The sequence below is a fragment of the Rhopalosiphum padi genome, chromosome 1, assembly GCF_020882245.1.
Source record: "Rhopalosiphum padi isolate XX-2018 chromosome 1, ASM2088224v1, whole genome shotgun sequence".
NCBI lineage: Eukaryota > Metazoa > Arthropoda > Insecta > Hemiptera > Aphididae > Rhopalosiphum > Rhopalosiphum padi.
The window spans coordinates 26,985,116-27,007,525 of NC_083597.1; the positions used below are offsets into that span (position 1 = coordinate 26,985,116).

Consider the following 22,410-nt stretch of genomic DNA (forward strand, 5'->3'; position numbering starts at 1 on the left):
TTTCATTTCTCAAAAATTGATTTTACATCATATTATGAGTGGAATTGATTTTATTGGCTATTGTGTAATACATTAACGTTCGTTGGGTGCCAACCTAATGACTACTGTTTCATAGATACTTGTATAGTTGTATTTATAAGACTAAATCACTCCATCATTGTATTTAATAATAATTTACATATTTTTGATAGATTTATGACATATCTAATGGTGTCACCAGTCATGTCCATGATTAAATATGGTATCACAAATTTAATCCATGATGTTATATTTTCAGTATTAAAAGTTTATAGTTTTTTACTGTTAATACACAATTTAAGATTTCTTAAATATTGGTTTATACTTTATAGTATTTATATAACATAAATTAAATCTTTATGATCTAAAGATTGGGAAGTCTGCATGTCCTTTTTTCCTCCCATTTGTCATTGATGATACCATTATTTTGTATTCATTTACACTGTACTGTTATTGTAATTTATTGTAAACCTTAGTGAAATATCAAGCCTGCATGTACATAAAAAAATTATACAATAAAAAAAAATATGCTAAAATATTCAGTATCAGGTTTCTCTAGAGATGAGTAAAATGTATAGTATACAGGGAACTGGGCCTCACGCATTTTGCTTAAAATGTTTGAAAAAAGCAGTAACATTAGTTTTAAAAACTGTTTAATTTTCGTAGCATTTAAATTGTATGTTTTATATAATTAGTAAATATCAAAATAACGATGTTGGTTCAACAAAAAGGTGTTACAAGTATTTTTTGCCCTGGGCCTTGGAAATTCTAAGGACGGCCCTGATAGTCTACATTGTATATAATTGTTTTTAATTTCTCAATAAATGATAGTTCATGGATGGAAGTAATTCTAATGCAGTCCTCCTTTCACCATTTTAGTGGTTCACAACAAAATAAAAAAAAGGATCCACATGATTTGAAGATTTAATTTTAACTCATTTAACAATATTTTGTATTAGATATCAACATTTTTAAAAATTTGTTTATCACTACAGAATGTATTTCATTTATTAACTAAATTTAAAAATATTACTGTCATGTAACATGTTACATGATCAATGATCATATAATATATACATTACACAATGACTAATTCCACACAGAATACATTAAAAGCATCATGTTTAATGTGTAAAGGACTTTTATTTTTAAGGAGATGGTATTTATAATTAACTATATAATTCAATGACCCCACCGCAGTACTGCATACCTTGTAAACCTCCTGACACTACCTACCTATGATTTATAATATTTATTTATTTAATTATTAAACACTAAACTGCAATATTTTGCTCTACAATACAATTAAGGTAATTAGGTGAACATGAGTAATCTAGCCAATCTAGGTAAAATAGATAGCTACACCTACACAAACATTTTCATAAGACAAGATTATTAAAATATCAACAATAATTCAAAATTATACATAATATTCAGCTAACAGATAAATTAGATAAAAGTAGTAGAGTGGCCAAGGGTTAAATATTGTTTGTAGTTAGGAGCATACATTGCAGAGGATGGTTGTGCCCATGAGATGTTTAGTGTGTAGGTACATAGAATTGAGGTTGGTTTCTAGAAGAATGAGAGGGGACTTTAAATGGAATAAAAGGTATAGCGGAGAGTTCAGGAACGTAGAACCATTTAGAAATTTAGAATTGAGTATAGGAAATATAAATTCGCTATACCAAGATGAGAAGCAAGTATAGGAAATAGGAATATTTAGAGTCTGTCTTGAATAATATAATAATAATATAATATTATGTTTGAATAACCATGAGGTTTGTGAATTCGTGATAAATATTCATTCTGAAAGCAATGAAGCTTTAACATTTATTTTGGTCGCGTTCGAGTCGTAACTTACTGGTCTTTAATTAAATACGGTTACTATACTATTGATCCATATTCAAGAAGAGGGCGAACAAGTGTATAATTTAAAGTTCAAAGGCATTTACAGATTTAAATAATTTAGTGTTACGTATTACGATGAATTCAAAGACTGAAAGATTATGAGTGTTCTATTTACTATCGTATCTACGTGAGGACTAAAACAAAGATTAGTTTAGTCGGTAGTTAAAAACAAGATTTTTAATGTAAGACACGCGTTTTAAGTCTTTACCATTAAGTGATGATGAGGTTAAGATGGGAGATGAGGATTTGGAGAAGAAAATAACCAGTGGCGTATAAATAAATCAGAATCAGTTGATGATCTAATTGTATGAAATATTTTTAAATAATTTGTATATAATACAAATTTTATATGAGTAAATCTCGAGTAAATAATGGAGTTCACTAAGAGAGAAAATGTAATGTGTTAAGATGGCCTTCATGTGGAACACCAGAGGTTGCTTCAAACATTTCAGAAGAGGAGCTTTAGATAGATAAAAAATGTTTCCTTACAGTTACATACAATTTAAGGCATTTAAGCTATTATAATAGTGGATTAGGTACCCACGGACCAAGCGCTCCAGTTTGCTTATTAAAATAATGTGGCTGACACTGCTGACAAGTGACAGTACCAAAAGCTATTCTAAAATCTGTAAATTGTAATGATGTCGATCTGATTATCTGCTTCGAGACTTTTGGCAATGCATGTTGTAAAAATAACACACCAGTGACTGGATTTTTCAGAGCGGAATCCGTGTTGTTGATTAATTAATATGTATGATTTAAAAACAATTTTTAATACTATTATAAACAATTAATTCAAATATTTTTGCTAGGCATTAGACGGTAATTGGTTACTAAAGACCGGTCACCAGATCTAAGAATGGGGATAATTGAATAAATTTTCCAAACATCAGGAAATACACCATTACCAATGGCATATCTCAATAAGAGAAATATTGGTAGAAGTTAAAGAATGACGGCAGTTATATATAGAGCAGACGAGCCGAAATTCCATCGGGTCCATTGGAGTTATTGTTTATGTGCTTTTTTCTTGTTAAATATATTAAGTTGTTTCAATTTGTAGGAAAACCACTTGGAAAATTTTAGTACCTTCGACTCTATTAAGGAGACAAATCGATCAATACAAGAGGAAATAGCATTATTATAAACGACTGTGGCTGTATTAGCGCTATATTTAACATACGTAGCTAATTAAATAAATCAAACAAATTGAGATAGCTAAGATATTCAGGCTACTCTACTAATTCAGATGATGTTGTGGGGATTGGGGAATCAGACTGCAAGAGTAAACATAAACAGTGGATGGTAAAGATCAAGATTATAAATTAATTAAATAAACATAAAGATATGATAAATAAAAATCTGAGATCGCCATAAACCATTCAACAATTTCAATAATTAATTCAAGTATTCAACTATTCAAGGTAGGACAGGTAGGTCGTAGATAGTTATAACTATTGACTATTAAAGTATTAAATATTAACTACCTTCAGTACCATGATTAAAATCAAAAATTGAACAACGTTTTCTGAATGTTAATGAATAATGGCAATTGGCACTATGTTTTTGAGACAATAAAATAAATGTAATGTACATAATTTCATGTGGTTTGATTGGCAACAATGTAATACTATAGTTTTATGGTTAAACCACGACAAAGTAAATTTACGTCATGGTTAAAACCACGGTCCGATACGTAGATTAATTGATAGGTATTTCGATCATATTATCAAAACAATTTGTTTATTCCTAAATTTGAGTGTGGACTGCATGTCTGAATTGTGAACATACCGAATGTTCATGTTTATGGTTTGATTTTTTAATACGTTTGTAGATAGCTGTGGTTTTGTATTATAATTATTAATGTATACTATTATTCCACTAATTCGTAACATATAACAGTACTAACTATTTTCAATTATTTAAGTCATTACTAAGTTTGAAAACATGTCTCTTACGATAGCTCAAATCCGCCAACATCTCAGTCACTTGGCTAATGCACAGACATCTCATAAAGATCAAGTCGATAAGTGAGATAAATTTTTTTTGGATATTTTGAAAACCAACGTTGTTAATTATTAATATTCAATTGTTACAGATATAGAAGCTTATTGAACAATGTTTTATCAAACACTGGCGACAATATCATCGAGGCTTTAAAAGTATTTGTTGAAGCCAGTAAGTATCTAGTTGTTTGTTACATTTTTATGCATTGTTCTATTAGTTTATTATAACATGTCAAATTGTAATAAATCATTAACCTACATCATATTTTATTATTAGTTGTTAACGAAAATGTCAGTTTAGTAATATCTCGCCAAATATTATCTGATGTCAGTACACAACTCTTACCTGATTTACCCGATGCGCAGTCTAAATTATTGGCTCATTTCACACTGGAAAAAGTAAGAATCTATACAGCACGTGGTTTTAATCAATAATTAATTTGATTTTTAATAGATTCAACCAAGAGTAATTTCTTTCGAAGAGCAGGTTGCTAATGTCCGTCAACATTTAGCATCTATTTATGAAAGAGAAAACAATTGGAAGGAAGCAGCATCAGTACTAGTTGGTATACCGCTTGAAACAGGACAAAAGTATTTATTGAATGCAATTCTTTTTTTAAATTCTTTTGATATGAAAACTTTTAATTTATAGGAAATATACTGTCGATTATAAATTAGAAACTTATATGAAAATTGCACGCCTATATTTAGAAGATGACGATCCTATGTTAGCAGAGTCTTACATTAATAGGGCTTCATTATTACAAGTAATATCTTTAAAGCTATCTAAAGGTACTGTTATAATAAATAATATTTTTCATTTTTTTTTTTAGACTGAATCTAAAAATGAGAAACTACAAATATGTTATAAAGTGTGTTACGCAAGAGTATTGGATTATCGTCGTAAGTTTATTGAAGCAGCTCAAAGGTACAATGAATTGTCATATAGGTCAATTATATCAGAAGAAGAGCGTATGGCTGCTTTAAAAAATGCTCTCATCTGCACTGTATTAGCATCTGCTGGTAAGTCTATGTATATGCATATCGTAAAGTTTGGCCATTCCAGTCTTTTAACAAAGCATAAATGAGTTTAAAATAAGGAAGTTTATTTAAATATTTATTCAGTAATTAATAATTTTAGGGGTAAATTATGATTTAGAGTAGTAAAAATATTATGTATTTTAATTTTTCATAATTTATAGAAAATTGTTGTGAAATTATCTTTGTTATGCTGGTCATAAAAAATTTTAATAGTTAAATGTAATTACCTTTTTTTGTATAGGTCAACAACGCAGTCGAATGCTAGCAACATTGTTTAAAGATGAAAGATGTCAAAGCCTACCAGAATTTTCAATTCTTGAAAAAATGTATTTAGATCGTATAATTCGACCTAATGAAATTGCCCAGTTAGATGCTATGTTACAACCACACCAAAAGGCTAAAACAGTAGATGGTAATTATATTCAACAACCTTTTATAACCAATTTTCAATTGTTTATGTTATAGGTTCAACCATATTGAATCGAGCTATTATTGAACACAATTTGTTATCAGCAAGTAAACTTTATAAAAACATGAAGATTGTGGAACTTGGCCGATTATTGGGCATTGAACCAATCAAGGCAGAGAAAATTGCAGGACAAATGATATCTGAAGGACGTATGGAAGGTTCAATTGATCAAGTTGACTCTTATGTTCACTTTAAAAGTGAGTGAATTATTTATACAGATCCATGTTCTTTAGTTCATATTATATGTACATGGATTCTTTTTACAGCTCAAAAATTATTGCCGACTTGGGATAAGAAAATTGAAGCTCTGTGTTATCACGTCAATCATATTATAGAACTTATGTCTGTAGATACAAAAGTACGTGAATGGATGAATAAACATTTAGATGATCAAATGACATTATAACGAGAGCAACTGATATAAATTATATTTTTCCTAATTAATTTTAAACAAATACACTGAATTTTAATGTAGTAAAAATACTCTTATGATTATGTTTAATAATCCTACGTTTACTGACAATACATTTTGTCTACATAACGTACAATAAGTTTGGTATGTATATGTCGCTTACAAAGCAAGTTCCAAGCCAATACCAAATTTATGACCGCCCTGGTTGAATTGACGACATTCGAATAAGCTGGCCAATGTCAACGTAACACCTAAAATAAAATTGATTGTTGTATATAATTTTATTATAGATGTAATAACAAATTAGGGTAACATACCATCTTTGACTTTAATGCCAGAACCTATGCACAATTGACTCTTGTTATTGATCTTGGCACGAAGCTTGACATCTTGGTTCAGTTGATATTGAGAACCAACAGCAAGTGAAGAATCATTACTTTCAGATGACCAAGAAACTTGCAATCCCAAATCCAATTTATCAGATAATTTTTGGAAAACTGAGCCGCCGAATAGCTTATTATCATTTCTGTAAAACAAGAAACAATTAATAAAAAAAAAGTAGTTTAATTTATGGTTATTTTACTTACACAGTGGTAGTAAACACAAATTGTTTAGCTACATAGCTGAGAGCAAGATTGTTAGACTGCAATTCATAATCGCCAGTATTATATTTAACATTGAATCCTCCCAACCACCCTATAGAAATAATAATCATTTAATTTTTGTAAATACACAAAATCAAATTTATATACCATTGTAAGCAACTACAGCAGAGGCATTAATGACAGGTTTCAGTGCTTTGAATTCAGTGTCCAAGTTGAGTGAGACATAATCATTTTTGTATTCAGACTTCACTCTCACAGCCTTAGATCTTTGGAAAATTAAAATAATATATAATATTATATATTAAATTTGATTATTTTAACTTACTGTTTCTTGCGGTCGAATGTACCATCAGTTGTAAGCTTGACACCAGGTAACAAGCCACTTATAGAAGCTTCAGTGGTCATAACATCATTTGTGTTCCATTTTTCAACCAATGTAAATACTTAAAAAATAAAAATGTATTAAAAATTGAATACAAATTTTTTACATAGCAAGTAAGATAATTAGTACCTAGTATCAATGTGCAAATATTTTTTTAATTATATAGATCAATAAAACTGGCATGTTAATCAAAACCAATTTAAATTGTTCGACTAACAAGATAAGGGGAAGTATGAAAATGCTTAATGACCTTTCATTGGGAATGACTTACAGTATTTAGATTTGTTAATCACGTATTTGGTTTCCAAATTAGCGTTAACAGCGCCCGACGCCAAATGCTGAGTACCACCAGCCTTGATTTCCACGTTTTGATTGGTTTTTAGGTCTAACTTGAGTACGTCAAACACATAACCGGAATTGAATACGTCGCGTGCGGCTTTGCCGAGATCACTGTATGAAGGAGGAGCCATCTTTATTGATAACTTTAGCGGAGTTCTGAAGAAAACGGAATGAAAAATAAAATTTATATTATTTGTACGATAAAAAAAGTTAATTAGGTTTCCTAAACCCCATTAACGCGGTTGTCAAGCGAACAGTGGCGGAAGTGTGCGGGGGAATGTCATTTCGTTGACACCAATCGCACAAACCAGCCACAAACCATAGAGCCCATAGAGGGACCATAGAGGGTAAGATATCAGTTGCGATTCGAAATTTTGTTTTCGAGGCGGGCTGTGGGTATAACTTACCTTTGAATATTCAAGAGAGTCCAAAATTGGTTCGAACACCAAAAACCGTAAGTCTAGAGTTCAGGTGGTGTGCACGAGCAGTGAGAAAATGAAGGGAGTCGGAGATGAAGTTTCGGTGATGGTGATACGAGCTACGGCAGTGCAGGCGTCACCGGGTCACGTGATAAGAATGGCGAAAAGAAAAAAATTGTATATCTAAAACGGATAAAATATTTCTACTCACGTTCAGAACCGAAACAGTGTTGAAAATGTTTGCAGAAATAAATATGAAACGACAATATTTCTTGACAATTTGAGTTAGTCAAACAAATTTTGATTAAAATTAAAATTGTGATGGAATATTGACATTTTTTGATTCATGGAAGAAAAAGATTCGGTATTGGCCTGGCGTGGGGACTGGACAATAGTGGACGGGACATGGACCTATAAACTTTAATATGTTCACAGTACCGGACGGCGAACATAGATAAGCATTATACTAACCGGATACATCTAAAACTATGTTGACAACTTTACTACATACGCCCTACACCATAAAATGGGCAACCGCATTCGCAATGGGATAAATTTATTAAATGCTACAGTAATAATTGATTTAATTCAATATTTAATGATTCGTAAAAATTTCGTTATAGATTTCGGGTCTTAAATTGGCTTCACTGATAAATCGTGTTAACATGTATCAAGCTATCAAAGCGAAAATTGTTATTACTTATTTAAAAGACAAAAGTTTTGAAGTTCTTTTCCAAATATTAAATAACTTTATTTCAACAATACCTTTCCAAAAGTAAATATTGTACAACAATATGGGTTTTGTGAAATTCAAGTGGGGCGTATACATTTTTTTCCGTTTAAACATTTTATTTTTAAGAGCGGGAAAAATATTTTATAATGGGACAATAACGTACCACTAGATAGCGGTATATATTTCAGATAGTTGATAAAATAATAATATGATTATATTATATTATATTATTCTATAATATATAATATATATTATTTATTATTTTGATTATGTTATTGTACTATTGTAGCACCGGCAAAGGTATAATATTTTGTGCTGTTGTGTCTTATATTATATTACCTGTACGATCTCAATTGCAATTATAACTTACAATTAAGGCATCTCCACACTGCATCGTCGTGGGGTATGCGATGGACATTTAAATACGTATCATACTATCATACTTAAATAGCAGATAACGAGTTACAAAGGTTTTGCAGACTTGGGTAAAGTACATTTAAAAATTCCTATTTGCCATTTGCAATAAATACTCGAATGCTCATGGAAAAAAGTATTCCGAATTAAGTATTTAAAATACTATAAGTAGGTATATATTAAAAATATTTTTTGTTTTAGATACCTACACACACTTGTTTTCAGGATAATTTGAAATTATAATTTATTATCACTGTTAAATAAAGTGAACTTATGTGTATACATAATACATAACTGTATTCGTAATTGTTACAATTTATGATTTATAAAATGACGATAAATATTAAATTATGTTAAGTATTAAAATTTAAAATAAAAATTGTATTATTATGAAACTACCTAATACAGAATACAACATTAAATACTGCTTTTAAAGTATTTATTCGAAATGTTGCAAGTCTGAAATTTTGTTACCAACGTACCGAGTAGGTATTTTATAAGTGTTATACAAGGTGATTTACTGAATACGTTCACTTTTTTTTTTTTCAATAATGCAGTTATTGAATATCTGATTTTTGGAATATTTAAATAAACTTAAAGACTATATTTTCAAATTCTTGAAATTGTTTGTGCTACGTAACAAATTCCTCCGAAGAAAGAAGCCTTTTTATTCAAATGAGAATCGACTTTTATACTGCAAATTACTTAGCGAATATTTTTTTTTGATTTTAACGTGTATAATTATATAAATTAAATTCGAACGAGTAAAAATGAGTTATTTGAGTTATTTAACTTTGTGTATTATGTATAATAGGTCCTTCAAAATGGGTCTGGAAGATGTTGGAGGTATGGTAATTTGATATTTTATTAATTAACATAATAACATTAATCTATTGATATTTATAATTTGGAAAAATGGTCAATAGTCAATGTATAATAGGTAAATACTAGAATCAATATCAGATGTATTCAACATGTTTCTAAAACCATTTTTAAGGATAATTATCTTTAGTATAAAAAGTTTACAATTGACACGACATTAACCAAGCACGTATTCAGAATCATTTTTTTTGGGGGGGGGGGGTATAAATATTTTTAATACATGTACTAAAAAGTATGTAGTTAGTTTTTGTTATATTATAAATATATACCTTTAAAAGTGTCGGGGTGGTTTGAACCTTTCATCCTCCATGAAAAATGGTACAAGGAATGGAGTATTGGAGTGTTAAAATACACTAGTCCAAATTCATCAATACTTTCAATATTCGTTAGGAAAAATACCCATTTCAAACTAGTTGTATCACCAATTATTCAATGTGTCCGTATTAAGGTATTAGCTAGTACATAGCTACTACTCATTATAGCGTTATAATCAATGGTTTTACTATTAGGAACAGTATTACCTATATTGACATATTGTAAATACTTAGACCAACGTCTAACCTGGTCTTCATGTTTGCGCAAAAAACTTCTGCGGCATAAATGATTGCTTCCACCTCCACTTATCACTAATTTTCAATCCAACCACATACAATTAACAACTAAACTAATAATCTATAAACTTTCATCAAATCAATTTTGACATACGATATCCAATTACGGGACTGCAAAAATCTCAAACTTCAATTGTACCTATTCAATGTTTTAAATTGGTCGATCCATAACCCTTCGATCAATTCGAGCTTATAATTACAGCGGTAAAGTCCCTCCATAGATATATACTGATTATTCCATCTCTCCAGTCATTCGGGTATTTATTGTTATATTTTTATAATACATTAAATAAAATATACTAACGTTAGGCTTAATAACGTTTAGCAAGTGATGGGGGGCGTTCATTTTTAAAAGTAAACGGAGTCCCCCTACTTTAATTTTGCCAAGTCGAGTACTGGATATGAATTTTGCGGAATGGTGCTGAATTTGTTACTAACACTATATTCATAAGCCCAAGTTTTTTTTCGATAGGTAACTCCCTAGTGGGTAGCGTTGGTTCATACAATACTTATATAAAAAGTTCAGCTCAAAAAAATATTACAATGTAGATTATTATTAAATAACTAAATACTAAATCATATTCTTTTCTTAAAAAGTTATTTCAGATTTTTTAAACATTGAAAATGATGACATAGTCATTTTTACGTAAACATTTTAACATTTCGAATTTCTTAGAATAACAATTGTATTTTATTTTTATAAATCATTTTGGGATATATATCATGAAATATTTGGATACGTTTTAATATAATTCAGGAAAGTTTTTACTTAAATGTATACACTTTTTAAAGTGTAGAACTGTAGAATATTAATTACCATGTATTATACTATAATACTATATTAAATACATATACGTTTTTAAATATTATAAATTGATAACATATATAAATAAAATAGGTATGGATTTTGGCTCTTAAGATTAAACTAGGAAATCAATAATTTAAAATGAATAATGTTTTATTTTATTATATATACTCTTGAATTATGTAGAGAAAATTTAAATTTATTTGCTGCTCATGTATTTACATAAATCATATTTGAGATTTGAGCTAATTATTTCTTCAACGATAATATTGATAATTTTATTTATGTACATTAAAGACTATAATATACACTTTATATAGATATAGGTTAGAGAAATTACATCACGTTTCCCGTAGATTGGATTGGCAAAATATCGCCTTTATCCCGTCGTTCTCTATAAGCTGTTTGTGAGTAATGTGGAAACAGGCAACGTTCTTATAATGTTCGCCAAAACTTAGCTAACACTTCGCCATTTATAATAGAAATATTCAATTGTACCAGTTGTAAGCAGAAAATGGTAATTGATAGATGTAATAATATTTTTTTTTATGAAATATAATGTTTAAAAATATTGTTTATGTTTAACATAATTATATTGATTCTAAATTTCTGAATATATTAATTAATATACGAAAATTTAAATAATAATATTGAGTATGAATAAAAAAAATAATCACTAAGATAATCATTTATGTCTGGTATGAAATATTTAAAAACAAAAATGTAAAAACCATTAAATTACAACCAAACAAAAACAAAAATAAGTATACTGTTATTTCTGAAACGGGACTGTTAAAATTAAACGTATAAATGTTGGACACTGAATTTTAGTTGAAATATTTTAATAAAGTTATAACAATTAGTTAAGAATATAATATGTATTAATTTGTCTACAACAGTAAATAGTTTGGTTAACATTTTGGAAAAGATTTCAGCATTAATAGGTATCAAGACATGGATAATTATTTACTTATTAAGTATAAGAGAATTTCATATATATTTCTAGAAATTAATCATGATGTAATTATTAGTGAAAATGAAATACATTTTAGTTTTAAAAACTTAATGAAATTAATATAAAATATAATTAAGAATTAATACACGATTTAACTATTTGAATTATTATATTAAGAAATGTGGTAATTGATATGATAACGTTATTTATTAGGTTTATGGATAAACGTGAGGATTGAAAATTATGTGTTTTGCTTTTATAATTAAAATATAATTTCTTTGAACAGGCAATACAAGTATAATATGTCTGTAAAAGTTATAGTTGCGCAATGTTTGCTCAGGGAAGAAACCATGGAAAGTCTGGAGGTTGTTATATTTCTTTTATCCATTAATAAGTATTACTGGTTTTAGCTCCGTGAGGGGCTCTTAGAGTGGTATAAACGTCCGAAATAGGCTGTAGTTATATGCGAACGTGCTGCGGGTGGGTTCAAAGCCTAAGCGCGCACCTCACTCACCTCCATTGCACGTTGGGGCTTGAGGCGCCCATAATTCAATTTTGGATCCAAACGAACAAATTTAATTTAGGATGTTTTGGGAACAATTCGGCAGTAAACTAATATGGAAGCCCTGAAGGCCGAATAAGCTAACCTTTAAAAACCGAACAATTCCCAGACATATCTGATTAATGTTTTCTCTCGCTCTTTCCTCATCCTGACACTATTTTCTCGAGAATCGTAAATACGTTCACTTCGTATTAACTGAATTATACTGTGCCTTTATTTACCACTATGTTTATGATTCGAAACGTGTATTATGTCATACAATTAGAGGGTCTTTACTTATGGTAAAAACGTGATCAGAAATTAGTTGTACCTATCACTGTTTAAGATATTATTAAATGATAAGATAAGTTTTAGAAGAATAAACCATATAGTATACTATACATATAAAAGTATTGGTAAACGTTTTCTCATGAGATAGTTGATGACAAAAACACATCATATTAAATTATTTTCGACATTTGGGGTTTGTTTTGAAAGAAAAAAGGTCCATGATTTTGAAAAAGATTAAAAAAAGGAAAAGAAAACTAAAATAAATAAAAAACGGTTATAGACCTCTTGGGATTTAAGAGGCTCGTCCAAAGGAGAATATATACTTTGGGAACTTTAAGGCTGTTTATTAAAGGTAAATGAACAGCCGTTTATTTTATGGTTTCTGGGTGACATTAGCATAATGATTCCCGCGATAGTGCGAAACAAAATAAAAAAAAAAAAACAGGCAACGTAGAAAGTAACAAAAAAGTGTTTAAATCCCAGGAATATGCTAAGAAATTCTGTAGGAAAAAACAGTACTTAGAAAATGCGCTAGGGAGTACTTCAGAACAATGAGGATAATTCTTGAATTAAAAAAAAATGTATAATTTATTTTGACAAATACAAAAGTTTTCTCATTAAATTCTAAAAGATAGATGTCATAGGCAAATATTTAAAAATTAAAATCACTAATGGATTATTATAATATCTGGTTCATTATATTCCTAATAAGCCAGTAGTTAATAAATATTTGTAGCTGCAGTGATATCTAAAAATACAACAGTATAGGTATATGTATAGTATATATACATTTACAACATGTATTTTAAGTTTATTCTAAATTTCTAATCATTATTATAATATTATGATTTATGATACTTTTTAAATACAATATTGCTAATACTTTTATGTATATTATTAATTTAGGAAAGCATTTAATTAAACATTTTATTTTTATATTTTCTTAAGTATTGTCAAATTTTGTTTTTTTTTTGTTTTTTCTTACTTTCACTACAAAATAGCTTATATTATATTAATTTATGAATTGCATTTTTGTATTTTGTTACATTATTATTATAGTTAGTAGTTACATAGTATTATTTATTATATATATTACGAAATTGCACAATTTTTATTAATATGTCTTATACATTTTAAACTATTATTCTTAAATTCTTAATTAATAATTATTTCGTTAAAAATGTTATTTTTAAAAATCACCGATTAAATATGATACCAAAACCTAATTCACGAGTTATTAAATCTAAAAAGACAAATCAATACCTACTTATAAACAATAGATTTTCTTATCAACATCATTCGTTTTACAAAAGTCCCACCAGGGAAAACTGGAGATGTGGAAATCGATTAATCTATAACGCAATGTATTTAATAAACAGTGATTTGGAAAATTTGGTTATTTTTAAATTCAATGAGCGGATGCTTTTATATCCACCAGTTGGAGTAGCCAGTAAAGTGAAAGAAATTTTCCAATGAATCAAAACAGTAGCTAAAGAAACGCCTAACTCGAAACCAGATGAAATATTACAGGGGTGACCAAATTGCGGCTCGTAAGCTTAGGCTCTCGTCATAGTCGTATACGGCTCGCGGTCATATTTACAAAAACCAAAATATTTAAATTTTTTTGTATAAATTTATAAAAAAAAATGTTTTATTGTATAGATATAAAGCTATAGTGTACAGATTAATAAACAAAAATCGGATCTGGTTGAATTGATGCAAGAGCACTTCTTAGTAATTCTGTGAAATGATCATCAGTCAAATTTGAACGATATTTTAACTTAATTATTTTCATTCTTGAATAAAGTGATTCACATGAATACGTCGTTCCAAAAATTGATATCAATTTTACCGCACAGTTTTTAATATTTGGGTATTTTAATATAGAAATATGCTTCCAAAATTCCAATATAGGGGGACAATTGTTTATAATTTATAAACTGTTTTAGACCTTCACATCTTTTAATAACTCCAAGAGTAACAAAAAATTAAGGTGTTTACAATAGGACTGTTCAACACAGACTATTTTAACAACGATATAATTTCATATTTCGTAAATTGATATGTTTATCGGCTGTTAGCTATCTTTATTACTTTTGTGGTATTAAAGTACAGATTAGATAATTTGGCTCTTGATATAATCTTATTAATACATGTGGTTCGCGTACATAGTCATGTTGGCCACCCCTGAAATATTATGACAAGATATAGAAAATTTTCATAACAAAGAAGTTCTTGTTAAATTACTAAATATAAATGCAATCAAACGAATGACAAACTTACAGCAAAATAAAACAAGACCTACTACTATATCACTTAATTTATTTGATGTCAAAATTCATCTTTACGATGTTACGACATATACTCGTATTATGAATATATGATGAACTATATCTCATGTATGGTAATGAGAATAATGACCTCGACAGATTAATAATATTTTTAACATTAGAAAAAAATTGATTATTGGTTTGCAAGTAACATTATTTTCTCCGGCGGAACTTTTTAAACTGTACAAAACAGTTCATGCAGTTATATACTATTCACGGAATTTACATGAATAATGTATTTTCTCCAATTTTATATTGACTGCTTATAAAAACGAACAAACCTATAGTATAATTTATCAAGAACTTGAAAATTCTGCCGAATGGTATTACTTGACATTAAATTCCAATTTGTATTAGGTATGCGCTTTTGAGATAGCAAACATACATTTGTTAAGAACTATATAATGAGCCCCATATACAGGTTGCCTTTTTCATTATAATAGATAATTTATATGATGTTAACTGGTGAGCCGTTGTTAAGAGAGGAGTATTTAAACTATAATCAGCCAACTGAGCTAACGTATTTACCATTCATACCATTAGAGGATATGCAAGGAATTTTCGATAACGTAATTGATACTATTGATACCGAAAATACTATTATACAGATAAAGGGTGTTCATACACGTGTCAAATCACTATAGTCCTAAAATGTATTACTAATTAGGAACGAGTTGAAAATATTATGCTCATTACAAAGAACAAAACGAAATCACTGTACATATTAAAGCATTGGTTTACCATTCAAAACTATTTACAGTAATCCAAATGCTGATTTAATAAACTAAATTTACAATAAAGATGATGTGGTTTTTATCCATTTGGTTTTTCCCAAATAATATATAAAAGAACATCGGACAAAAATGTATACTGGACATAACTGATAGTTTTACTAAACAAAAATTGTACGTTAAGTATAGGACCAATATTTTTGTAACCAAATAAATGCATAATTTTATGACTAAATTCAAAATTATTGACGAGAGAAGAAAACGTGATGATTTAATTAGGTATTCGTATATTATAGTTTAATATAGGACTATTAAGTGTTGGATTTTTCATCCTCTATTCTCGTTAAAGTTCTCATGGTAGCAGCTTTGTAGCATGTCATCCGCGTGCGTGTTTAATATCGCAACTGTTATCTCGTAAATTCCATCACCGTCGCCGCTGTCTCCCCAACAAGTTTGCAAACACACTTAATTAAAATTATCTACACACAAACACTGCATTCTGCTGATTAATATCATTATTTCCATAAACAACCGTATTATATTACTATATAATATATAAGCGCAGATCGCAGATGTATAATACGTAAATACGAGAATAATATTATACATTTATACGTAATAATATTGTAGCCAATAAGTATTATATTTTTTTTCGCCTGTTTTAGAGGAAACCGGTGAAATTTTTCTTGACTTCCGGATAACGCAACGGGTATTATCATTATTATTGTTATTATTATTTGCTCGCTAATTATTATCGTACATACGGTTTTGTGGTAAGCGGGAAGAGAAGGGATTTTCACCGGGATAATTCATTGTCGTTTGATTAAACACCGCGGCCGCCACAAAGGATATTCACCAGGTCTTTATCGGGTCCCCCTTCTTTCACGTCCCGGCATGCGTTGGCTGGTCCCGAGTCTCAATTTTAACGACCCTGGTGGCAAAGGTGTGGAAAGGCTGGTTAGCGGTGATGTCCGGGTGTGATTAAATAAACCGGTAATTGGTCGGAAAAACGTGAGGGACGCGCGTCGTATTTGGCCCCACCCCTCGCCACCACCCTTGGACAAGACCCAGCTGGGGTGAGAGTAACTTTATATACGTTTTTCCCATTTTTCGCGCGAGACCGGAAAATACGGTTTTTTCGTACCATCACCGTGTGCGGCGCCGCGTCGGCAAAGAGGCGCGTGCCGAACATCATCGCCCAGTACCGAAATCTCCGCGCCGGCTGCTAGTGTGCTAACGGACACCCTGCGGGAAACATCGTCGCCGTCGCCAATCTCGTACGCGTGTGGCATTACCGACGTGCATATTTACGCGATCGACGACGAAATTTCATCCTGTAATATCAATGTACTCCACGGTGCTGCAATGATGACACATTATATTTGTGTTTTTTTCTTCGAATGTTTTTGTCTGGTTGATTTTCGTTAAAACAAGACTTTATTTTTACAGGTACCGATATATTATAATACAATATCTCACCACTATCTCTTATTTACCAGGTGCTTTTAATTATAGTTCGGAAAAAATATGTATGAGTGTGTGTGTGTGTGTGAGTTCTAGAACATTTAAATAGAACAAAACTTATTTTTTATAACGTCTTTCGAATCCAATTCTCTATTTTAATACTTATTATTATATACATGTACGTACTATATTATATATTTTGTGTATTTGCATTACTATATAATATATTTCACACGGATCAAAAATTAAATAATGAACAACAATAATTTTTATTTTTTTTCAATTATTATTATAATTTAATGTATATCTTTGTATATATTTACCAATAGAAATAGATATGTTTTTATATTAAATATAAATTTTATTAATTTTTTCTTCTTAATTTCTTATCATAACTATTGATTTGAATTTTGAATAAATTAAACTTTCATAAAGTTTACACTACGTTATAATTCAGACACTATAAAGGGTTGATAAATATTTAAAAAAATTATCCATTGTTGAGAATTAAGGCCGTAATATCACGTGTTCTACGCTAAAACAACATGTTTTCAGTAGATTTTTCACACATTTTAAAAAAATTATTGAAATATCTGACCAATTCAGACTAATGAATATTTTTAATTTATCAAGGTGGTTTAAAGATCGTATATATATATATATATATATATATTTATATATACGTTAGTACTTAGTAAAGAGGGATTATTTGATATTATGTTCATCCTGCAGTCATCCAAAATTCTGAGTTATCATTAACTTAACGATGTATAATATACATTTAAATTCACATTAGATTTATTAAATATTCTACTATAGGTATATTGTATAGTAGCTACCATTAGCTACCAACTTCCATTAATCATGTATAAATTTATAATTTATAATTATTTACCATTTTAGTAATGTCAGTTTAGACATAATTTATTAATTAATTATTGTTTTAGACATCTTGAAAGAAAATTATGTGTATAACTATGATTACAGTAAAAAAAAACTGTTATTATGAATAAAAATTAAATGTTTCTTGATAATTTTAAGCTATTTTAAAATACTATTTATTTGGAGGGTGCAAAAAAATGGTTTTGAAGGATGAATTCTATTAGACTATTTTGAAAAAATGGAATTTGAACTATTTAAAGATGTTTTCCTAAATTATTACCGATAAAAGATGATAGTATTATTTTTATACTTATGTATTCACGAAGTTTGATTAAAATCATGATTTTGTATACATAATAGTAGTTATAATATGATGGATTCATTTTTTTTAGCATAGTATTTTGTTATTTTGTTCTATATCTAAAATTATATATTCATTAGATATTATATTTATATTTTTCAGTAGTATCAGTTTTTTCTCAATGCAATCGTTGATAATTTACTGGAAATGGAAACGCTGCAGGTCAATATTACAGTCTGGAACCTGATGGTTTGTTTTTTTCTCCTTATCACAAGTAAGTGTATCAAATAAAATATTTTTAATAATATAAATTTGGTTATGCATATTATGTATTTTCTAAAAATATAATATTACATTGTGTATACTTGTAGTTGTCAGTTGGAATACTAACTGAATACTCGTATAATCCTATTTAAAATACACGAAAAATATTAAAATATAATTGATAGACAATATGTTGCTTTATTTAAAAGTCTGTTTTAATTTGGTTCATAAGTGGAAATTGAATTGCTACAAATTTAAGCTACTTCAGAATTACTCGTTAAAGTTTTGTAAAAATGATAAATAGTTAAATTCTCAGTGTGCTTTCATAATATCAGAGCTGATTTTAGTGTTGTACCACGTTTACCCGACAAGCATAGGTGTGTCCGTCCAGACCTCCATAGCTGGGGAGGAAAATTGTAAAATTTTAGTTTTTACATACTACATAAGTTAGGTATTGGTTAAGGACATTATACTGGTAAAAGTAAAACCCTCCAATAAGTCGCTGGAGAGGCAGCTGCCTATCCTGCCTCCCCGTAGAATGCCTATGCTGTATAATGTTCTAGGAATTTTACTTTTATCCTAATAAATAATATTTATTTATATATTAAAAAATAAATCAAATAAATGTATTAATTATATGATAATAGTTACTTACCTAAAACATGTGTACATTTTTTTTAAAGCGAATTTCCTCATATTTTCCTATATTATATTATATGCGTTTACATTGTTATACACTGTACCTTATACTAGTTATACATTATGTGGCTTATAGATTGCTGTGTTTTTTTGATACGTTATTATAATAATCAAACTTTAAAGTATTTACATTTTAGTCAAGTGTTTCCTTACCTTTTTTTAATGGTGACCTACACATTTACTGTTTGTTGGATACGCAACTCGTAGGATGAGAAACACTGTTTTAGTCACGTGGTTGTCGATCTTTTTTAATGAATGTGTCATACATGGCAACTATAATATCTTACTGTAATGAAACACTATGGTTATACAATTAGTACAAGGAGTTTAATTTAAGTGTCTACACACATTATTTTAAAAATTTCAACTTTAAATTAATGAACTAGACCTTAAATTTTTTGATTGATAAAAAAAAGTTATTAACACTTTTTAATGCATTAAAATGCAAAATTATAAATACCAAAAATTAAAATAGTTTAACAGAAATATATTTTTATCATACAAAACTTTTGATGCATAGCATTCACTCCCTAATGATGATAACGGAAAAACAAGAATATATTATTAATTTATAATGTAAAATCTTAAATTTAATGATAGATGTAGATGTTTAATTCGGCACATATTACATATAATTTTAAAATTTAAAGATTTGTTTGAGCTTGTGAATATTGTGTTTTTTGATTCACTATTCACATGATCAGATTAATATTAATAAAATATTTATGAAATATAGACTTTATTTATTCCACTTAGTATATTTGATACACGATAATGATATTTTTTCCAAATTAACATAAATTATCAGATTTATAGAACGTGAAAAAGAAAAGAAAAAAACAATGGTAATAAAAATAAAAGGCCACTTAATTTTCTTTTTTTTCAAACAACTTTTATAAGACCAAAGTACACTGGAAAGAACCGTTAGTATAAAATGGTTTCTATATTATATAGGTACTAAAGCTTTATATAATATTTAGTTATGTGTTTTTGTAATGGCTATTTATTTGTGTCCCACTTGTCGTATTTATAAAATACATAAAATGAATAACATTTTGAACAATTATGACGATAATAGTATATAATATATTGTATAATATGTAATTGTTATTCTATAATACATTCTAAATTAATGAAAAAACAATAACAATTAATTGCGATATAATACTTTTATAGAGTTTGATGTGTACCTACTATCTATATTTATTTTACTGTTGCCAGTTGGTTTATACTAACGAGTTTTTTTTATGTATAATATATTATACAAACATTTTTACTTGTCCTACAATTTAATATACTTAAGAAACCATATCATATTGTTTCATATTTGTATGTACTATGAATTAATGTATTATTATATTATTATATTTTGAAACAGAAGTATTTATAAAATATAAGTTCATAGTTGTATGTTACATTTTTAGTATAAAATAATTATATTTAATGTTATTAAACAAAAGTTTATTTTAGTTAAATTTACTGAAAATTGTTTGGTACCTATAAAATATTAACATAATACTATATTTATATGTTATATATATGAGTTTATGTAAGTTAAAAGATATAACCTAGTTAGACTATTGTATGAAGTATAAACACTATTTTAATTCATTTGAACGGATGATAATGTTTTGTATAAAATATTGGATTATTTTTAAATCTAAAATATAAATAATACATAATATTATCTACGAATAAATTAAAAATGTATATGAAATTCTTATACTAAACAATTTATTGTTAATATTCAGAAATAAATATAAAATAAATCTAAATAAAAATTTACATATTATGTATACATAATATAATATATAATATATGTATTAAAATTAATTTTAAACTATTATATATTTATATTTATAAAGATTTTTGGTTTTAGTGTTATTTTTAAAATGTTTACTTTTGTGCTTTATTTGTTATATAATGTACGTATATTAAAATTTTAAATGATATATTGTCATGAGTTAGATTAATTTTAGATCACATTAGGAAATGTATTATTTTGATTAGTAAAAAAATCAAACAGCCACTGGTTTTTTCTTTTATATTTTAAAACCACACAGTACTTTTGTACTATACTGTGTTACATAGTGGTTGTCGTTTTTCCAATACTATATCAAAATATTTAAGTGGATGTGGTACCACGTTGTTTTCATAGAAAGGGTTAAAGTTGTATTAACATTGTGTACTGACAGGTGAAAACCACTAGTTGCATCTTTAAACTTTAAATGATATTATAACACGCAAAGAAAATTTATGAAGTGTAAAACAAGTACTATGTTTTATTAATAAGAGAAAAATGTTAATACCATTGTTACTATTTTAGATTGAATTTAAAATGAATAAATATATTGATGAGCTTCTGGAATAATGTAAAAAAATTTAAAAATTTAAAAATCATTTTTAAATTAATCTTTAAGAAAAATATTTTTTGATTTTATTATGATTATAAATACTTGGCGACCTTATCACAAAATATATACTTTTTATTAAATACATTAATAAAATTATCAAAGATTTTTCTTTTATAAAAGTCATTACCCTAAATTACTATGAAATTTTTGTCAAAAACTTAGTCGTCTGCACTTAAATTAATTAATCGTTATTAATTTTCTAGCATTATTTAAAATTGGTTGCGATTGTTTTTTTTTTAAATAATTATTGTAAAGTATTATTTAAATCTGTCACATTTTACAATTAAAAAAAATAATTTTAAATGCAATTTACGAACTGTAATTTTTTTTTGGTTTAGTTCGTTTGAGAATTATATTTTTGAAGGGTAATTTGTGCATAAAATATTGTACACATAGTATCGTTTTAAATGCAGTAAGTTGGCAAACAAACGAGGGAAAGGAGAAATCGTTTTGAAATCCTATGTTTGCATGACCTCACTTGGATTCACGTGATG

The 22,410-nt window shown here is 27.9% G+C and overlaps 3 protein-coding genes across 6 annotated transcripts in view; 2 read left to right on the plus strand and 1 right to left on the minus strand.

Annotated features, from left to right (window-relative positions):
- The first annotated feature begins 3,659 nt into the window (after window positions 1-3,659).
- LOC132931594 (COP9 signalosome complex subunit 4) lies at window positions 3,660-5,923 on the plus strand. Its single transcript, XM_060997464.1, has 9 exons — window positions 3,660-3,956; window positions 4,025-4,104; window positions 4,210-4,331; window positions 4,387-4,523; window positions 4,585-4,699; window positions 4,766-4,955; window positions 5,215-5,385; window positions 5,439-5,639; window positions 5,709-5,923. The coding sequence occupies exons 1-9, from the start codon at window positions 3,874-3,876 to the stop codon at window positions 5,846-5,848; spliced, it is 1,239 nt and encodes a 412-aa protein (XP_060853447.1). The 5' UTR covers window positions 3,660-3,873; the 3' UTR covers window positions 5,849-5,923.
- Window positions 5,843-7,807, minus strand: LOC132931595 (voltage-dependent anion-selective channel-like). The gene is made up of 7 exons (XM_060997465.1): window positions 7,588-7,807; window positions 7,113-7,336; window positions 6,785-6,902; window positions 6,607-6,725; window positions 6,442-6,550; window positions 6,172-6,380; window positions 5,843-6,105 (listed from the first exon to the last, which is right to left on the minus strand). The coding sequence occupies exons 2-7, from the start codon at window positions 7,309-7,311 to the stop codon at window positions 6,014-6,016; spliced, it is 846 nt and encodes a 281-aa protein (XP_060853448.1). The 5' UTR covers window positions 7,312-7,336; window positions 7,588-7,807; the 3' UTR covers window positions 5,843-6,013.
- A 1,566-nt stretch (window positions 7,808-9,373) lies between these two features.
- The window catches only part of LOC132917005 (lachesin-like), a 109,549-nt gene continuing 96,512 nt past the window's right edge, over window positions 9,374-22,410 (plus strand). Inside the window, exons 1-2 of one of the 4 annotated variants that reach the window (XM_060977504.1) lie at window positions 9,374-9,592; window positions 18,702-18,813. In XM_060977504.1, the coding sequence (XP_060833487.1) occupies window positions 18,747-18,813 (67 nt within the window). In that variant the 5' untranslated portion in view covers window positions 9,374-9,592; window positions 18,702-18,746. Of the gene's footprint in view, window positions 9,593-17,075; window positions 17,342-18,701; window positions 18,814-22,410 lie in introns of those variants that run through there. The other 3 variants (XM_060977506.1, XM_060977503.1, XM_060977505.1) reach the window with 3 other exon arrangements.

Bases quoted from the DNA above. Each gene is read 5' to 3' on its own strand.
- LOC132931594 (XM_060997464.1), top strand. From the start codon at position 3,874: ATGTCTCTTACGATAGCTCAAATCCGCCAACATCTCAGTCACTTGGCT. The intron at 3,957-4,024 runs GTGAGATAAATT...CAATTGTTACAG, and splicing joins CATAAAGATCAAGTCGATAA to ATATAGAAGCTTATTGAACA. The intron at 4,105-4,209 runs GTAAGTATCTAG...TTTTATTATTAG, and splicing joins AAAAGTATTTGTTGAAGCCA to TTGTTAACGAAAATGTCAGT.
- LOC132931595 (XM_060997465.1), bottom strand. From the start codon at position 7,311: ATGGCTCCTCCTTCATACAGTGATCTCGGCAAAGCCGCACGCGACGTA. The intron at 6,726-6,784 runs GTAAGTTAAAAT...AATTTTCCAAAG, and splicing joins ACATTCGACCGCAAGAAACA to ATCTAAGGCTGTGAGAGTGA. The intron at 6,551-6,606 runs GTATATAAATTT...TTATTTCTATAG, and splicing joins TGCTGTAGTTGCTTACAATG to GGTGGTTGGGAGGATTCAAT.